Source organism: Salmo salar, chromosome 19 (genome assembly GCF_965601325.2).
Source record: "Salmo salar chromosome 19, fSalSal1, whole genome shotgun sequence".
In the NCBI taxonomy this organism is placed as follows: Eukaryota; Metazoa; Chordata; class Actinopteri; order Salmoniformes; family Salmonidae; genus Salmo; species Salmo salar.
This window is the reverse complement of record NC_138309.1, coordinates 8677620-8696772: the sequence shown is the minus strand read 5'-3', so window position 1 is coordinate 8696772 and position 19153 is coordinate 8677620. Positions and strand designations below refer to the sequence as shown.

The 19153-nt window shown below is 43.1% G+C and overlaps 1 protein-coding gene across 1 annotated transcript; it reads left to right on the top strand.

Annotated features, from left to right (window-relative positions):
* Positions 1 to 14598: 14598 nt before the first annotated feature.
* LOC106578379 (methionine-R-sulfoxide reductase B2, mitochondrial) lies at positions 14599 to 17333 on the top strand. Its single transcript, XM_014157119.2, has 5 exons — positions 14599 to 14931; positions 15392 to 15489; positions 15780 to 15856; positions 16140 to 16287; positions 16438 to 17333. Exons 1-5 carry the CDS (start codon positions 14814 to 14816, stop codon positions 16552 to 16554), a joined length of 558 nt encoding a protein of 185 aa, XP_014012594.1. The 5' UTR covers positions 14599 to 14813; the 3' UTR covers positions 16555 to 17333.
* The last annotated feature ends 1820 nt before the right edge of the window (positions 17334 to 19153 follow it).

Here is a 19153-nt window from a genome sequence, read left to right as displayed (position 1 = left end):
TCTATTAAGACATTAATGAGCGAGCTATAACGGACGTAGTCAATATAACTATTTGTTTAGCACTTTTGAAATGTACAGCGACAGAATTCAGAACATGGGCCGTTCTTACAGTGCTCTCCTTGTACACCAAGTCAGAACCGTAGGACAAATAAATCTAGCATATACTGTATGCAGACAATGAAAGCTCTTACAATATTCAGTGATTACATTTCTCTAAAACAGGTTATAGGCTACATGTGCACCACCAAGTCAGAACAGTAGGCGAAATTAAGAGGGGTAAATAGACCAAATTATTAGGGTGAGGCAAATGGGCTACTAACAGCTTACTACACAACATACACTTAGTATTACTTTCTTAGCTACAGTATACATATCTCCCTGTGTAACGGCTGTCGTTGGGATTGGATGACCAAAATGCAAGCGGGATGTGGATACTCATCTTTAATATTTATTTTAAATAAAGTGAACACCAAAACAAGAATGACTCACGACAGGCTAACAGGCTATACATACAAAATAATAGCAGTGCTAGCGCAACAACCCACAAACCCAAGTGAAAAACACACACCTAAAATATGACTCCCAATCAGGAACAACGATAACCAGCTGTCCCTGATCGGGAGCCACACAGACCAACATAGAAACATACAACCCAGAACAAACATACACAGACATCTTCTGCCACGTCCTGACCAAAATACTAGACAACTACACCCTCTGCTGCTCAGGACGTGACACCCTGGCATATTACATCATTTATGCAGCAACATCAATACATTTTTGGACTCACCTTGTTGTGCTGTGCTCACTTGAACAGGAAGGTGCCGGGGCGGACCTTCGTGGGCAAATTTTGTGATCAAAGTGGCATTCTCTGGATTTATGGTGCTTTCAAAACAACTAGGGAAAAAACAAGGTTGAGTCATGATGACGTCATTGATCTTCAGGTTGTAGCTCTAGAAAGAGGTCGGATTTACAATTCCGAGTTGGATGACCGTTCAAAACGTATTTACCCAGTCGGAGCTCGTTTATTCCCGACTTCCCAGTTGTCTTGAACTCACTGAAGTCAAGTTTTCGCAGTTCGGAGTTTTGTGTGCGGCACAAATCATGCTTCATTAACAGCATGGCCAGTGTTGAATGTTTATAATTTTAAACTTGGAAAAGAGCCCCTTAATCCCAGATTCGGGATCACACAGCCACTCCACTGAATAGCAGGCTAGTGATTGCTTTGCAATGCTTGCAGTTAGCCACTGTCACTGATTCCGTCCATACCTCATTGTTGAACTTGCGATTTCCAACCAATACGTTTTATTTGTAATTTCTCTTAATTATTTATCTTCATATGCCAAGGATGAAAAAGGATTTGCCAGTAGATCGTCGACTTGATTCATGATGATGACTGCTAGCTAAGATTTTGAAAGTATGATGTTGACATGATCAGACCAATCAAAGCTACTCTACATATAATGTGATTTGATGTCATTTTATCTGTGGCTAATGACCTTGAGCCTTCTTGGATGGGCACTTCTAATGTAACTCTATGGCAGCACCGAAGGGCTAGAATTTTCTAGCTCTACCCTTATACTTGGCGGTGACGTAGTGTCCCCATGAGTGGTAGAATACTGAGCCAATCACGGCGCAACGCTCCGTATTTTCTGCTGGCTGGCCCACCACCACAGAAAGCACTGAGCTAGGCTGAAACACCTGCATTTTGGAGCTGCCTTACTCAAGAAAATAAAAAGAGACCATGTTTGTATGCTGCTTTATTAACTCAATGATATATATTTTTACAATGTTTATAAACTGATATATAACATATTCATTCCAAAATAACATGCAAAACAGGCAAGCCCCTCCAAAAGTTTGGGGTCACTTAGAAATGTCTCACAAGTCCTAAACTGGCAGCTTCATTAAATAGTACCCGCAAAACACCAGTCTCAACGTCAACAGAGAAGAGGCGACTCCGGGATACTGGCCTTCTAGGCAGAGTTCCTCTGTCCAGTGTCTGTTCTTTTGCCATCTTAATCTTTTCTTTTATTGGCCAGTCTGAGATATGTATTTTTCTTTGCAACTCTGCCTAGAAGGCCAGCTTCCTGGAGTCGACTCTTCGATGTTGACGTTGAGACTGGTGTTTTGCGGGTACTATTTAATGAAGCTGCCAGTTGAGTACTTTTTATTTTATTTCACCTTTATTTAACCAGGTAGGCTAGTTGAGAACAAGTTCTCATTTGCAACTGCGACCTGGCCAAGATAAAGCATAGCAATTTGACACATACAACAACACAGAGTTACACGTGGAATAAACAAAACATAAAGTAAATAATACAGTAAAAAAAAGAATGAAAAAAAAGTCTATATACAGTGAGTGCAAATGAGGTAAGATAAGGGAGTTAAGGCAATAAATAGGCCATGGTGGCGAAGTAATTACAATATAGCAATTAAACACTGGAATGGTGGAAGTGCAGAAGATGAATGTGCAAGTATAGATACTGGGGTGCAAAGGAGCAAGATAAATAAATAAATAAATACAGTATGGGAATGAGGTAGATAGATGGGCTATTTACAGATGGGCTATGTACAGGTGCAGTTTTCTGTGAGCTGCTCTGACAGCTGGTGCTTAAAGCTAGTGAGGGAGATATGAGTCTCAAGCTTCAGTGATTTTTGCAGTTCGTTCCAGTCATTGGCAGCAGAGAACTGGAAGGAAAGGCGACCAAAGAAGGAATTGGCTTTGGGGGTGACCAGTGAGATATACCTGCTGGAGCGCGTGCTACCCCAGGGTGCTGCTATGGTGACAGGTGAGCTGAGATAAGGCGGGGCTTTACCTAGCAGAGACTTGTAGATAACCTGTAGCCAGTGGGTTTGGCGATGAGTATGAAGCGAGGGCCATCCAACGAGAGCGTACAGGTCGCAATGGTGGGTAGTGTATGGGGCTTTGGTGACAAAACGGATGGCACTGTGATAGACTGCATCCAGTTTGTTGAGTAGAGTGTTGGAGGCTATTTTATAGATGACCTCACCGAAGTCGAGGATCGGTAGGATGGTCAGTTTTACGATGGTATGTTTGGCAGCATGAGTGAAGGATGCTTTGTTGCGATATAGGAAGCCGATTCTAGATTTAATTTTGTATTGGAGATGCTTAATGTGAGTCTGGAAGGAGAGTTTACAGTCTAACCAGACACCCAGGTATTTGTAGTTGTCCACGTATTCTAAGTCAGAGCCGTCCAGAGTAGTGATGCTGGACGGGCGAGCAGGTGCGGGCAGTGATCGATTGAATAGCATGCATTTAGTTTTACTTGTGTTTAAAAGCAGTTGGAGGCCACGGAAGGAGAGTTGTATGGCATTGAAGCTCGTCTGGAGGTTAGTTAACACAGTGTCCAATGAGGGGCCAGAAGTATACAGAATGGTATCGTCTGCGTAGAGGTTGATCAGATAATCACCAGCAGCAAGAGCAACATCATTGATGTATACAGAGAAGAGAGTCGGCCCGAGAATTGAACCCTGTGGCACACCCATAGAGACTGCCAGAGGTCCGGACAACAGGCCCTCCGATTTGACACACTGAACTCTATCAGAGAAGTAGTTGGTAAACCAGGCGAGGCAATCATTTGAGAAACCAAGGCTGTCGAGTCTGCCAATAAGAATGTGGTGATTGACAGAGTCGAAAGCCTTGGCCAGGTCAATGAATTTCGGCTGCACAGTAGGATAAGGGTACGGCTAAAGGCTATATGAACTGGCCGTCTAGGACGTCTGGTTAATGCATATTGAGCAGGGCTAGAGGCTCTACAGTGAAATAAGACAGTAATCACTAACCAGGACAGTAATGGATGAGGCATGTTGATATTAGAAAGAGGCATGCGTAGCCAAGTGAACATATGGGTCCAGTGAGTAGTTGGGCTGGCTGGAGACATGGCGATTCAGACAGTTAGCAGGCCGGTGCTAACAAGCTAGCAGTTAGTAGGCCGGGGCCAACAAGCTAGCAGTTAGCAGACAGGGGCTAGCAAGCAAGCAGTTCGCAGACCGGGGCAAGCAAGCTAGTAGTTAGCAGACCGGGGCTAGCAAGTTAGCAGAAGGGCCTTTGGGGGACGTCGCGATGGAGGTAAGTCAGTTTTTGCCTCTTCGTGCGGTGACGTCGATAGACCAGTCGTGGATTAGTAGGGTTCCAAGTAGCTCTAGGTAGCTAGCAGGCCGTGGTTAGCAGAAACGTTAGCTGATGACCGCTAGCAGTGGTTTGCTGACTGATAGCTGGTAGGTAGTTAGCTGGCTAGCTTCAGTTGAGGGATTCCAGATCCGAAGTAAATAGAAATACTTTAGAAAAAAACAGATCCACGCCACATTGGGTGAGGCTGGTTGCAGGAGAGTATTTAGAAGTTGAGGTTTAGGAAAATATTTAAAAAAGATATGCAAAGAAAAATATATAAAAAGATATATATACTGCTCAAAAAAATAAAGGGAACACTTAAACAACACAATGTAAATCCAAGTCAATCACACTTCTGTGAAATCAAACTGTCCACTTAGGAAGCAACACTGATTGACAATAAATTTCACATGCTGTTGTGCAAATGGAATAGATAACAGGTGGAAATTATAGGCAATAAGCAAGACACCCCCAATAAAGGAGTGGTTCTGCAGGTGGAGACCACAGACCACTTCTCAGTTCCTATGCTTCCTGGCTGATGTTTTGGTCACTTTTGAATGCTGGCGGTGCTTTCACTCTAGTGGTAACATGAGACGGAGTCTACAACCCACACAAGTGGCTCAGGTAGTGCAGCTCATCCAGGATGGCACATCAATGCGAGCTGTGGCAAGAAGGTTTGCATTTTTTAAATTTTTTTTAAAATCTTTATTTTAACAGGGAAAACAGACTGAGACCTGGATCTCTTTTACGGCTGTGCCCTGTGTAAACATGTTGACATGTACAGTTTTAGGCATACAGACAAGAACATTTCAAACATACAAAACAAAGACACAATTCAACAGAAACAATCACAGACAACATCATATTGATCCTCCATAACATTTTTAAAATGGGCAAGGGACACCAGAGTGTCTAACTTAAGTTGGATCTGCAGTTTGTTCCATAAATAAGGCGCAAAGGAACTAAAGACAGTCCTACCCAACTCTGTAGAGACCGCAGGAGTCTCTAATGTAATCCACATCTGTGATCTGGTTTTAAAATGTGTATATCTAGTGGAAATGAATGATGATATTTCTGGAGGTAATTTTAAAAGAAGTGCTTTATAAATTAACAAGAGAGCATGTTGCTCTCGCCTCACAGATAGAGAGGCCCAGAGAGGCTGTGTCTGTCAGCGTAGTGTCCAGAGCATGGAGGCGCTACCAGGAGACAGGCCAGTACATCAGGAGACGTGGAAGAGGCCGTAGGAGGGCAACAACCCAGCAGCAGGACCGCTACCTCCGCCTTTGTGCAAGGAGAAGCAGGAGGAGCACTGCCAGAGCCCTGCAAAATGACCTCCAGCAGGCCACAAATGTGCATGTGTCTGCTCAAACGGTCAGAAACAGACTCCATGAGGGTGGTATGAGGGCCCGACGTCCACAGGTGGGGGTTGTGCTTACAGCCCAACATCGTGCAGGACGTTTGGCATTTGCCAGAGAACACCAAGATTGGCAAATTCGCCACTGGCGCCCTGTGCTCTTCACAGATGAAAGCAGGTTCACACTGAGCACGTGACAGACGTGACAAAGTCTGGAGATGCAGTGGAGAACGTTCTGCTGCCTGCAACATCCTCCAGCATGACCGGTTTGGCGGTGAGTCAGTCATGGTGTGGGGTGGCATTTATTTGGGGGGCCGCACAGCCCTCCATGTGCTCGCCAGAGGTAGCCTGACTGCCATTAGGTACCGAGATGAGATCCTCAGACGCTGTGTTCCTCCTATGCAAGACAATGCTAGACCTCATGTGGCTGGAGTGTGTCAGCAGTTCCTGCAAGAGGAAGGCATTGATGCTATGGACTGGCCCGCCCGTTCCCCAGACCTGAATCCAATTGAGCACATCTGGGACATCATGTCTCGCTCCATCCACCAACACCACGTTGCACCACAGACTGTCCAGGAGTTGGCGGATGCTTTAGTCCAGGTCTGGGAGGAGATCCCTCAGGAGACCATCCGCCACCTCATCAGGAGCATGCCCAGGCATTGTAGGGAGGTCATACAGGCACGTGGAGGCCACACACACTACTGAGCCTCATTTTGACTTGTTTTAAGGACATTACATCAAAGCTGGATCAGCCTGTAGTGTGGTTTTCCACTTTAATTTTGAGTGTGACTCCAAATCCAGACCTCCATGGGTTGATAAATTGGATTTCCATTGATTATTTTTGTGTGATTTTGTTGTCAGCACATTCAACTATGTAAAGAAAAAAGTATTTAATAAGATTATTTTTTTCATTCAGATCTAGGATGTGTTGTTTAAGTGTTCCCTTTATTTTTTGGAGCAGTGTACAAGGGACACGACAGGACAAAGACAAATACGTCTGACTGCTACGCCATCTTGGACTGCATACATACTTGTGAGGCGTCTGTTTCTAAAACTAGACACTCTAATATACTTGTCCTCTTGCTCAGTTGTGCACCGGGGCCTCCCATTTCTCTTTATTTTCTGGTTAGGGACAGTTTGCGCTGTTCTGTGAAGGGAGTAGTACGCAGCGTTGTACGAGATCTTCAGTTTCTTGGCAATTTCTCGCATGGAATAGCCTTCATGTCTCAGAACAAGACTGACGAGTTTCAGAAGAAAGTTCTTTGTTTCTGGCCATTTTGAGCCTGTAATCAAACCCACAAATGCTGATGCTCCAGATACTCAACTAGTCTAAAGAAGGCCAGTTTTATTGCTTCTTTAATCAGAACAACAGTTTTGAGCTGTGCTAAAATAATTGCAAAAGGGTTTTCTAATGATCAATTAGCCTTTTAAAATGATAAACTTGAATTTGCTAACACAACGTGCCATTGGAACACTGGAGTGATAGTTGCTGATATTAGGCCTCTGTACGCCTATGTAGATATTCCATAAAAAAATCTGCCGTTTCCAGCTACAATAGTCATTTACAACATTAACAATATCTACACTGTATTTCTGATCAATATGATGTTATTTTAATGGACCAAAAATTTACTTTTCTTTCAAAAACAAGGACATTTCTAAGTGAGCTCAAACGTTTGAACGGTAGTGTATATTTTTTTTAATACATTTTTTGCAAGAAATGTGGGGCTGAAAACAGGTGGGGCTCTGACGGGTCGCCACTGATCCTGTTATGATTGATATATAGCCCTATATGTAGATGTACTACTCTACATCTTTCAGGTAATACATTCAATGCAGTATTAGCCTTATATTTAACTAATTAATGATGGTTTATGCATAATAAGCTTCTAACTTATAGCCTCTGTCTGTTTTGCAATACGCAAGCACCTGTGCTCCATTGGCCTCTCCTTAAAAAACGCTCCCATGCAGGAAAAGTTAGACTAGAATAGCTTGTTGGACATCATTTTTTTAGCATTTCTTATACCAATAGACTATTTGAAGAGGGACGCAAGCTCTTTTTTGCTTAACATTAAATACAGAAACCAATAGAACTCACGGGTAGTTTGAAAGACGAGCTAACGCATGATGGTGGTAGGCTATAGCAGTTATTTATTCAGACCCATAACCATCCAATCTTCGTGAAGAGAAGTGAAAGCCTTCTGCATCTAATTCTAGTCCTATATTTTTCAAGGTTGTCATTAGAAGGACAAAATGTATTTAATTTAACTGTTGAAAGCAAGGAAGGAATGAAGCAAGAATAGAGAAAAAGGAGGTAGGCTAATAACATTAGGGGAATATTATGAAAGATATCTTATACCCTACTTATTACACAAATAGGCCCTATTATATTTCAAAATGTAAATCCAATTTGCTAGTCTATACTTTGTAGGCAGCATGTGGTGCACCAGAATCGCATGTTCTCTTCTGCTTTATCATCGCTTGAATGATGTTTTTAATTCCGGTCCATATAATACAGTACAGTAATACAGTTCACACTCAAAACGATTAGCCTACTGGAGCTAGTTTCATTTATTTACCCAAGAGAGCGTTTAACTAGCTACGTCTATGGCCTTTATTATTTTTATGTTGTGGGTAATGTGCAGTAGCCTATATCATATTCACCAAATGGACAAAAGTATGTGGACAAATTAGGGATTTTGGCTATTTCAGCCTCACCAGTTACTGACCGAAATATTAAATTGAGCACACAGCCATGAAATATCCATAGACAAAATTTGGCAGTAGAATGGCCTTACTGAAGAGCTCTGTGACTTTCAACTTCTAGAGCTGCCCCGGTCAACAGTACGTGCTGTTATTGTGAAGTGGAAACGTCTAGGAGCAACAATGGCTCAACCATGAAGTGGTAGGCCACACAAGCTCACAGAACAAGACTGCTGAGTGCTGAAGCGTGTAGCGTGTAAAAATCGTCTGTCCTCGGTTGCAACACTCAAGTTCTAAACTGCCTCTGGAAGCAACATCAGCACAAGAACTGTTCGTCAGGAGCTTCATGAAATGGGTTTCCATGGCCGAGCAGCCGCACACAAGTCTAAGGTCGACATGTGCAATGCCAAGTGTCAACTGGAGTGGCGTAAAGCTCGCCGCCATTGGACTCTGGAGCACTGGAAACGCATTCTCTGGAGTGATGAATCACGCTTCACCATCTGGCAGTCCGATGGACAAATCTGGGTTTGGCTGTTGCCAGGAGAACGCTACCTGTCCGAATGCATAGTACCAACTGTAAAGTTTGGTGGAGGAGGAATAATGGTCTGGGGCTGTTTTTCATGGTTCGGGCTAGACCCCTTAGTACCAGTGAAGCGAGGTCCATACAGAAATGGTTTGTCGAGATTGGTATGGAAGAACTTGACTGGCCTGCACAAAGCCCTGACCTCCACCCCTTTGAACACCTTTGGGGTGAATTGGAACGCCAACTGCAAGCCAGGCCTAATCGCCCAACATAAGTGCCCAACTTCACTTATGCTCTTGTGGCCGAATGGAAGCAAGTCCCCTTAGCAATGTTCCAACATCTAGTGGAAAGCATTCACAGAAGAGTGGAGGCTGTTATAGCAGCAAAGGGGGCACCAACTCCATATTAATGCACATGATTTTGGAATGAGATACTTGAACAGCAGGTGTCCACATGTTTTTGGCCATATAGTGTACGTATTGGATAACGGCACAATCATTTGGGCTTTTTTGGGCTTGGGCTCATTAAATATCGTTAATGTGGGCTCATAAAATGTATTTAATATATGGCTCATCATGCTAGTCAAAGCTTTAATCAAAAAATTATAATGCTTTTGAATGACACTTCCTGTTTTGGCAGGAAATACCGGGTTACCCGGGAGAAAAATGATTTATTCTCTGGATGGAACATTTGTAAAATACCGGGAAAATATTCAACCCTAATCAGTATCCTCTCACCCAAATGTTGTGTGGCTCCATATTCATTTGTCTCATATTTAATATTCAAATATTTCTAGCTTTACTGTAACCTAGACCTTGTTGTTTTCATGTGGTGTGTGTAGAGTTCTGGTTGTCTGTAGTGAGAGAGTGGTCAGTAGGCGCTGTGCTTCTGTTATTTGTTAGTGTATTGGAGGAGAGGAGAGAGGGGAGTGAATGTAGGACTGATGCTGCTGCATGTTAAACAGGCCTGCTCTGGTTGAGAGAGAGGCCCAGTCAGGGACAGGAGCTATGGAGCCTCAGAAAGACACAACAAAATCAAATCAAATTATATTTGTCACATGTGCCGAATACGACAGGTGTAGACTTTATCTTGGAATGCTTGCTTATGAGCACTTCCTACAATGCAGAATTTAAAAAGTAATATCAATTAAAAATAGGAATAAAATACAGCCGTTCGTCCTCCGAAACAAAATCCAAACAAGCCGTACTACTTCTTGACACAATGCCCACTTAACCCTTTAGCCAGCCGCACCAATGTGTCAGAGGAAACACCATACACCTGGCCACCGTGTCAGCGTGCCCTGCGCCCGGCCTTCCACAGGAGTCGCTAGTGCGCGATAGGACATCCCTGCCGGCCAAGCCCTCCCCTAACCTGGACAATGCTGGGCCAATTGTGCACTGTCCCATGGGTCTCCTGGTCACGGCCAGCTGCAACAAAGCCTGGACTCGAACCCAGAATCTCTAGTGGTACAGCTATTGTCTTAGACCACTGCGCCACTCGGGAGGTCCCTCAATGTGTTGGTATGCGTGTGTGTGTTGTGAGTGAGCGTGTGTTATATACTGTATAGTCTTGTGAGTGTTCATAGGGTCAGTGCAGATGGACAGGGTAACAATTTAATTAGCTATTTAGCAGTTGTATTGCTATTTAGCAGTCTTATGGCTTGGGGTAGAAGCTGTCTCAGCGGGGTGTATGGATGTGCGTATGCAGACCCACGAGCCACTCCGGCCCCTCATGCTGAGTTCCGTTTTTTGTGTCCCCCACCCCCATCAAATTTGCCCGTCCTTGTTATAGACCATAGACCTCATACACTACCCTGGGAGGCTGCTCAGGACCAACGCACCACACGACCCCAGGTTATACAATACCAGACTATGCCTTACCAGTCTGAACTAAGCTGTTATCAACTGTCTAAACTAGACTGTGCAGCTATCCCATTCTATCTTTGTGCTAAGTTGTTTTACCTAGAAGACACTGTTGTCATTCAAGTATTATTCAACATCACATGGACTTGATTGATTTATAATTCTCAGCGTCTGACCTTAGTAAAGTTGGGTAATGTCTTGTCAACAAACCACAGACGGTGTTGAAATATCTGTTCCCAAGACAGACACTGGGATTATTGTGTATGTTGCGTATTCACCTTTGGCATGGTTCCATAGTGTAAGGTTGGGTCTGCGACTGTTCCAGATCAACCAGTCAGTCCCTCTATGCAGGCTGGGGCTGTCTGCTTATCTGTTATTTCAACTCCAACTGAGTTCAAAAGTGTTAAAACATATATTCATTAGCTTCTATCTTCATGTAGTCTTAAGGATCAAATGTGAATTACTCTTTTGAAATGCTTCTCCCCCCCACCTCAAAGTAAAGTCTCTGGTATTACTCTCTGTTTAAAATCAGACAATTACTCTCATCATTTCCATAATTGCTACAGAATATTTAATGTGTTGACTTATATATATATATATATACCTGGAATGCATTTCAATTAACAAGTGTGCCTTGTTAGAAGTTAATTTGTGGAATTTCTTTCCTTCTTAATGCATTTGAGCCAATCTGTTGTCTTGTGACAAGGTAGAGGGGGTATACAGAAGATAGCCCTATTTGGTAAAAGATTAAGTCCACTCTGAAAGAGCTGCAAAACCTGGACCCCTACAAATCAGCAGGGTTAGACAATCTGGACCCTCTCTTCCTAAAATGATCTGCCGAAATTGTTGCAACCCCTATTACTAGCTTGTTCAACCTCTCTTTCGTATCGTCTGAGATCCCCAAAGATTGGAAAGCTGCCGCGGTCATCCCCCTCTTAAAAGGGGGAGACTCTCTAGACCCAAACTGTTACAGACCTATATCTATCCTACCCTGCCTTTCTAAGGTCTTCGAAAGCCAAGTTAACAAACAGATCACCGACCATTTCGAATCCCACCGTACCTTCTCGCTATGCAATCTGGTTTCCGAGCTGGTCAAGGGTGCACGTCAGCCACGCTCAAGGTCCTAAACGATATCATAACCGCCATCGATAAGAGACAATACTGTGCAGCTGTATTCATCGACCTGGCCAAGGCTTTCGACTCTGTCAATCACCACATTCTTATCGGCAGAGTCAACAGCCTTGGTTTCTCAAATGACTGCCTTGCCTGTTTCACCAACTACTTCTCTGACAGAGTTCAGTGTGTCAAATCGGAGGGCCTGTTGTCCGGACCTCTGGCAGTCTCTATGGGGGTGCCACAGGGTTCAATCCTTGGGCCAACTCTCTTCTCTGTATACATGCTGGTGATTCTCTGATCCACCTCTACGCAGATGACACCATTCTGTATACTTCTGGCCCTTCTTTGGACACTGTGTTAACTAACCTCCAGACGAGCTTCAATGCCATACAACTCTCCTTCCGTGACCTCCAACTGCTCTTAAATGCAAGTAAAACTTAATGCATGCTCTTCAACCGATCGCTGCCCACACCTACCCACCAGTCCTACATCACTACTCTGGACGGTTCGGACTTAGAATATGTGGACAACTACAAATACCTAGGTGTCTGGTTAGACTGTAAACTCTCCTTCCAGACTCACATCTCCAATCCAAAATCAAATCTTGAATCGGCTTCCTATTTCGCAACAAAGCATCCTTCACTCATGCTGCCAAATGATGATTATTATATCAAGAAACATTGACTCATCTGACTGGTACTCATTTTCTCACTGCTCTCAACTTATTCTTCTTTTGTAAAACTGACCATCCTACCGATCCTTGACTTCGGCAATGTCATTTACAAAATAGCCTCCAACACTCTACTCAGCAAATTGGATGCAGTCTATCACAGTGCCATCCGTTTTGTCACCAAAGCCCCATATACTACCCACCACTGCGACCTGTATGGTCTCGTTGGCTGGCCCTCACTTCATATCCGTCGCCAAACCCACTGGCTCCAGGTCATCTATAAGTCGTTGCTAGGTAAAGCCCGCCTTATCTCAGCTCAATGGTCACCATAGCAGCACCCACCCGCAGCACGCGCTCCAGCAGGTATATTTCACTGGTCACCCCCAAAGCCAATTCCTCATTCGGCCACCTTTTCTTCCAGTTCTCTGCTGCCAATGACTGGAACGAACTGCAAAAATCACTGAAGCTGGAGACTCATATCTCCCTCACTAGCTTTAAGCACCATCTGTCAGAGAAGCTCACAGATCACTGCACATGTACATAGCCAATCTGTAAATAGCCCATCCAACTACCTCATCACCATATTGTTATTTATTTTGCTCCTTTGCACCCCAGTACTGCTACTTGCACACTCATCTTCTGCACATCTATCACCCCAGTGTTTAATTTGCCATACTGTAATAATTTCGCCAATATGGTCTATTTATTGCCTCACCCCCCTTATCCTACCTCATTTGCACACACTGTAGATAGACTTTCTCTATTGTATTGTTGACTGTATGTTTGTTTATTCTATGTGTAACTCTGTGTTGTTGTATGTGTCGAACTGCTTTGCTTTATCTTGACCAGGTCGCAGTTGTAAATGAGAACTTGTTCTCAACTAGCCTACCTGGTTAAATAAAGGTGACATAAATAAAATAAAAAATATTATGGCAAGAACAGCTGAAATAAGAAAAGAGAAATGACAGTCCATCATTACTTTAAGACATGAAGGTCAGTCAATGTGGAAAATTTCAAGAATTGTTAAAGTTTCAAACGCAGTTGCAAAAACCATCAAGCGCTATGATAAAACTGTCTCTCATGAGGACCACCACAGGAAAGGAAAACCCAGAGTTACCTCTGCTGCAGAGGATAAATTCATAAGCGTTAACTGCACCTCAGATTGCAGCCCAAATAAATGCTTCACAGAGTTCAAGTAACAGACACCTCTCAACATCAACTGTTCAGAGGAGACTGTGTGAATCAGGCCTTCATGGTCAAATTGCTGCAAATAAACCACTACTAAAGGACACCAATAATAAGAAGAGACTTGCTTGGGCCAAGAAAAACGAGCAATTGATATTAGACCGGTGAAAATCTGAGATTTGAGATTTTTGGTTTCAATTGCCTTGTCTTTGTGAGACGCAGAGTAGGTGAACGGATGATCTCCGCAAGTGTGGTTCCCACTGTGAAGCATGGAGGAGGAGGTGTGATGGTGTTTGGATGCTTTGCTTGTGACACGGTCAGTTATTTATTTTGAATTCAAGGTACACTTAACCAGCATGGCTACCAAAGCATTCTGCAGCAATACGCCATCCCATCTGGTTTGCGCTTAGTGGGACTATCATTTGTTTTTCAACAGGACAATGACCCAAAACACACCTCCAGGCTGTGTAAGGGCTATTTGACCAAGAAGGAGAGTGGTGGAGTGCTGCATCAGATAACCTGGCCTCCCTAATCACCCGACCTCAACCAAATTAAGGTGGTTTGGGATGAGTTGGACCACAGAGTGAAGGAAAAGCAGCCAACAAGTGCTCAGCATATGTGCAAACTCCTTCAAGACTGTTGAAAAGCATTCCAGGTGAAGCTGGTTAAGAGAATGCCAAGAGTGTTCAAAGCTGTCATCAAGGCAAAGGGTGACTACTTTGAAGAATCTCAAATATAAAATATATTTTGATTTGTTTAACACTTTTTTGGTTACTACATGATTCCATATGTGTTATTTCATAGTTGTGATGTCTTCACTATTATTCTACAATGTAGAAAATAGTAAAACATAATGAAAAACCCTTGAATGAGTAGCTGTGTCGAAACTTTTGATACTGTATATATATTGGATTATTTTTTATAGGATAGGTTGGGAAATACAGTATTTTAACCATCCAGCCCAACAACAAAAGAAGGAATAGTCCACTGTCACTGTTATCTTCCTTATCAACTCTGACCTATAGAATATATCTAGTTTGTGACCGGGTCTTCCCAGTAGCCTACCGAATACTGGACAGCAGGGCGGGCTAGGGAAGGAAACCGTCAGGCAGGGACCGGCACGAACTCGCTGGAGCGTTGAAAGTCCTCGATCAACGCAGATTAGGTCAGAGCAGCGCAAACGCAAACGGCTGCACTTGACTTCGATACAGACCACTTTCTGCACGGAGGACTGTAGCGCACAGCCAAATACTGCAGGAGGGAACATGTCTCGTTCTATCGTCCGACTTTCGCTCGTCATCTCTCAGAGAGTGGCTGCCAAGTCCGTCTTATTGCCCAAGACCAGGGTTTCTGCTTTCATCCGTCCTGTCTCCACTAGTTCAGGTTTGAGCTATTCTGTTAGAATCGAATAAGGCTTTATAGAATGTAATTACATAGCTTGCATCTGGATAGGATACTTTGTCTATCAGTTAAAATTAAGTTTATTAAAATGAAGTTGAATTTCAACACAAGTTTATTAGATACCATTTTAAGAAAACTAGGTCATAGTGTATCTATAATTTTAAAGAAATGAACAAGTATTTTTGTCATGTTATGTAATAGGTTGATGCAGAAAAGACCAGTGGAAGTTGCCAGACAGCCATCTGTCACATGCTTACTGTCACATTTTTCCTGGGGGTCACATTTGCTCCAAAGAGCAGAAATCCATTGTGCTCAAATCTAATTAGGCTAAAGTGGCGAAATGAAAAGCACAAAGAAATGGATCTTTTTTTTCAATGACGACAAATAAACAAAATGCAACAAAACGCTCAACACATTTTGCTTATCAGTGTGTGCTTTACAGGCTCGGGATCTCTGACTCGTTATGATGAGACGACAGACTGGCAGAAAAAACTTACCCCTGAACAGTATGTGGTCACGAGGGAAAAGGGGACAGAGATGGTGAGTCACACACAGCACACATGCACACACACTTTGCCTGTCCTCAGCCTCAGTGACCATTGACTGGCATTCCTTTATAAATGTCAGTGGGTTCAGTGTGCAGTTTTGTATGGACTTTGTTCTTTGTTTATAATCTTCCTCAGAGTGAAAGATAAGAGCAGTTGATTAAAGAATGACATATGGGCTGAATCCTTCATTTGCACTGATCTGAAAGCTTCAATAATGACAAGAAAGACAACATATAGTGTGTTTACTGTGTGTTAACCAGGTGTGTGTATTTGTGTCCTCAGCCCTTCAGCGGTCTCTATCTGAACCATAGTGAGGTGGGAATGTACCACTGTGTGTGCTGCGATACTCCCCTCTTCAGGTAACCATCTAACCCCCTTATACCTCCCTAACACCTGACTCAGGTAACCATCTAAACCCCCTATACCTCCCTAACACCTCACCTGACTTCACTCTAACCCGAATTCACTCTAACCCCTAACATCTTAATTTAACCCGAATATGAGCGTTTAGACTAAACCTCTTACTAGACCTCTCTCTCTGTGTCTCTGTCTCTCTGTCTCTGTCTCTCACTCTGTCTCTCTCTGTGTCTCTCTGTCTCTCTCTCTTTTTCTCTGTCTCTGTCTCTCTCTTTCTCTCTGTAGTTCAGAGGCAAAATATGACTCTGGGACAGGCTGGCCAGCGTTCAAAGAAGCTCATGGGACGTGGGAGCGCGATGAGAGCCATGCATCCATCATCCGTCGCCCTGACAACACCATGGGTAGTGCCGAGACAGAGGTCCTCTGTAAACATGTGAGTTGCATTCTGGGTAATAATGCAGAGAGATGTGTTGGTGTGGTGTGTGTTCTGTCTCCTCTACTGTATTATTTTTACCCTGCAGTGTGTGTGTGTGTGTGTGTGTGTGTGTGTGTGTGTGTGTGTGTGTGTGTGTGTGTGCTACAGTGTGATGCCCATCTGGGTCATGTGTTTGAAGATGGACCAGACCCCACAGGACAGAGGTTCTGCATCAACAGCCAGTCTCTTAACTTCAGACCGAGAGATCTCACACCCGAAGACTAGTGGAGCCCTTAGGACCACTTAGAACCGTCTAAAACCACCTAGGCCTGACCAGAGCAAACCTTCAAACCCAGAGAACACAAACCCAAGGTCCAGTAAAACACAACAGAACTGACACCTGGATCCCTAACACTGACCATAGATGGAATTTTCCTGATTTCCTGACCTCGGCATCAGGAATACTGTTTTCTATGTCTGTATCTTTCTGTAATTGATCATAGATGAACCTGTAATATTTACCTGACTGTATTTACATCTGTTCCCAGCCTAACCCTAGCCCAAACTACGGTATGTTATAGGGGTAAGGGGGTAAAGGGGATCATGTGTTTCATATGGTCACAGTTTTATGTCTGTCCATTATATTAAAGGGTCTTCAATCATAGTCACTGGGTCGCTCTGAGAGTTAAAGGCCTAATGCAGTGGTTTTTATCTCAATATCAAATCATTTCTGGGTCAAAATGAAGTACCTTACTGTAATAGTTTTCCGTTAAAATGGTCCAAAAGACACAAAAATTGCTTTTTAGCAAAATCAATTTCTCTAGCAACAATTTTTACAGTGTTAGTTTCATCAGCTGTTGTACAATATGATACAAAACACAGGAAAACTTAATTTTAACTGCTTCTAACTGATAGGTAAGGAGTATTTTTGACCGCTCATTGAATCGAGCCCTTAGTGTCTGCTCTTGTGTACAGTTAGTCTGTGTCTGTGGTAGAACCTACTGTCATATGAACCCTTCAACATGGAGCATATTCTGTCAATAAAATTTGTATTTTTTCTTGTGTGTTTGGAAAGTGTTCTATTGTGTTCAGTTGACAAAATAGTCTAGTGTGTTTTTGTGTTGGTTTAAAAAGAGAAATCAGTTGTAAAATACAGTATAAAGTGCATTCGGAAAGTATTCAGATCCCTTCCCCTTTTACACATTTTGTTACGTTACAGCCTTATTCTAAAATGTATCAATAAAAACATTTCCTCATCAATCTACACACAATATCCCATAATGGCAAATGTATTAAAAATGTAAAACATAAATACCTTATTTACATAAGTATTCAGACCCTTTGCTGTGAGACTCTAAATTGAGCTCAGGTGCATCCTATTTCCATTGATTATCCTTGAGATATTTCTACAACTTGATTGGAGTCCACCTGTGGTAAATTCAATTGATTGGAAATGATTTGGAAAGACACACACCTGTCTATATAAGGTCCCACAGTTGACAGTGCATGTCAGAGCAAAAACTAAGCCATGAGGTCGAAGGAATTGTCCGCAGAGCTCAAACAAGATTCTCGGATCTGATGAAATCATAATTGAACTCTTTGGCCTGAATGCCAAACGTCACATCTGGAGGAAACCTGGCACCATCCCTATGGTGAAGCATGGTGGTGGCAGCATCATGCTGTGGGGATGTTTTCAGCGGCAGGGGGCTGGGAGACTAGTCAGGATCGAGGCAAAGATGAACGGAGCAAAGTTCAGAGAGGTCCTTGATGAAAACTTGTTCCAGAGCACTCAGGACCTCAGACTAGGGTGAAGGTTGTCAGGGGACAATTACATACTTACCTGATTTGTTTGATATTAATAGTAAACAATTATATATTTAACTAAGAGTAAGACTGGCCTGCTAATGCTGAGTTTTTATGGTGTCCACTCTAGCTTCCTGCAGAAACTAGTCTGTGTGTTGAGGAAATGTGTTTTACTAGAGGTGGCATCAGGTAAATTAAGCCAGGGTTGGGGGTTAGAACAACACCATGTGTTGTTAACGACAGGATGAACCCAAAGTGGCTTATGATGCTCTTTGATCTGCTTCAGAGGGATGAACTAAGCATTCTTCGTGTCCTATATAAGATCTGTGTTTCATTATTAGGGAAGCTCCTAGCTTCACAACTTTTGCGGTCGACGGTTTCATTATTGCAATAATTAATCGATGATTGTTTGAATAATTGTCCAAGTCTCTCTCAGTAATGAAATTATCACTAGATGGTTCACCTTCCAACAGGACAACGGCCCTAAGCACACTGCCAAGACAACACAGGAGTGGCTTCGGGACAAGTCTCTTAATGTCCTTGAGTGGCCCAGCCAGAGCCCGGACTTGAACCCGATCAAACATCTCTGGAGAGACTTGAAAATAGCTATGCAGCGATGCTCCCCATCCAACCTGACAGAGCTTGCGAGGATCTTCAGAGAAGAATGGGAGAAACGCCCCAAATACAGGTGTGCCAAGCTTGTAACGTCATGCCCAAGAAGACTCGAGAGCCAAAGGTACTTCAACAAAGTACTGAGTAAAGGGTCTGAATACTTATGTAAATGTGATATTTGAGTTTTCTTTTAAATATATTTGCAAAAATTTATACGAAATTGTTTTTGCATCGTCATTATGGGGTATTGTGTGTAGATTGATGAGAATATTTTTTTTTCATCCATTTTAGAATAGGTCAAGGAGTCTTAATACCTGAATGCACTGTAGTTACAACAATGATATCAACATCGCCCCCTCTCTGTCAGAAGCATACACTGCACTGACTGGTAAGTCCAGCCCACTGCCAGTAAAGGGCTGTTAATGATAAACACAACAAGAGGTCATCACCCCCTCTGTGTGTGTGCGTG

What these genes read in the sequence shown, in the direction of transcription:
- LOC106578379 (XM_014157119.2), top strand. Translation starts at nt 14,814, where the DNA reads ATGTCTCGTTCTATCGTCCGACTTTCGCTCGTCATCTCTCAGAGAGTG. An exon ending in TCCTGTCTCCACTAGTTCAG is followed by an intron (nt 14,932 to 15,391) that starts GTTTGAGCTATT and finishes TGTGCTTTACAG; the next exon opens with GCTCGGGATCTCTGACTCGT. An exon ending in CAGAGGTCCTCTGTAAACAT is followed by an intron (nt 16,288 to 16,437) that starts GTGAGTTGCATT and finishes TGTGTGCTACAG; the next exon opens with TGTGATGCCCATCTGGGTCA.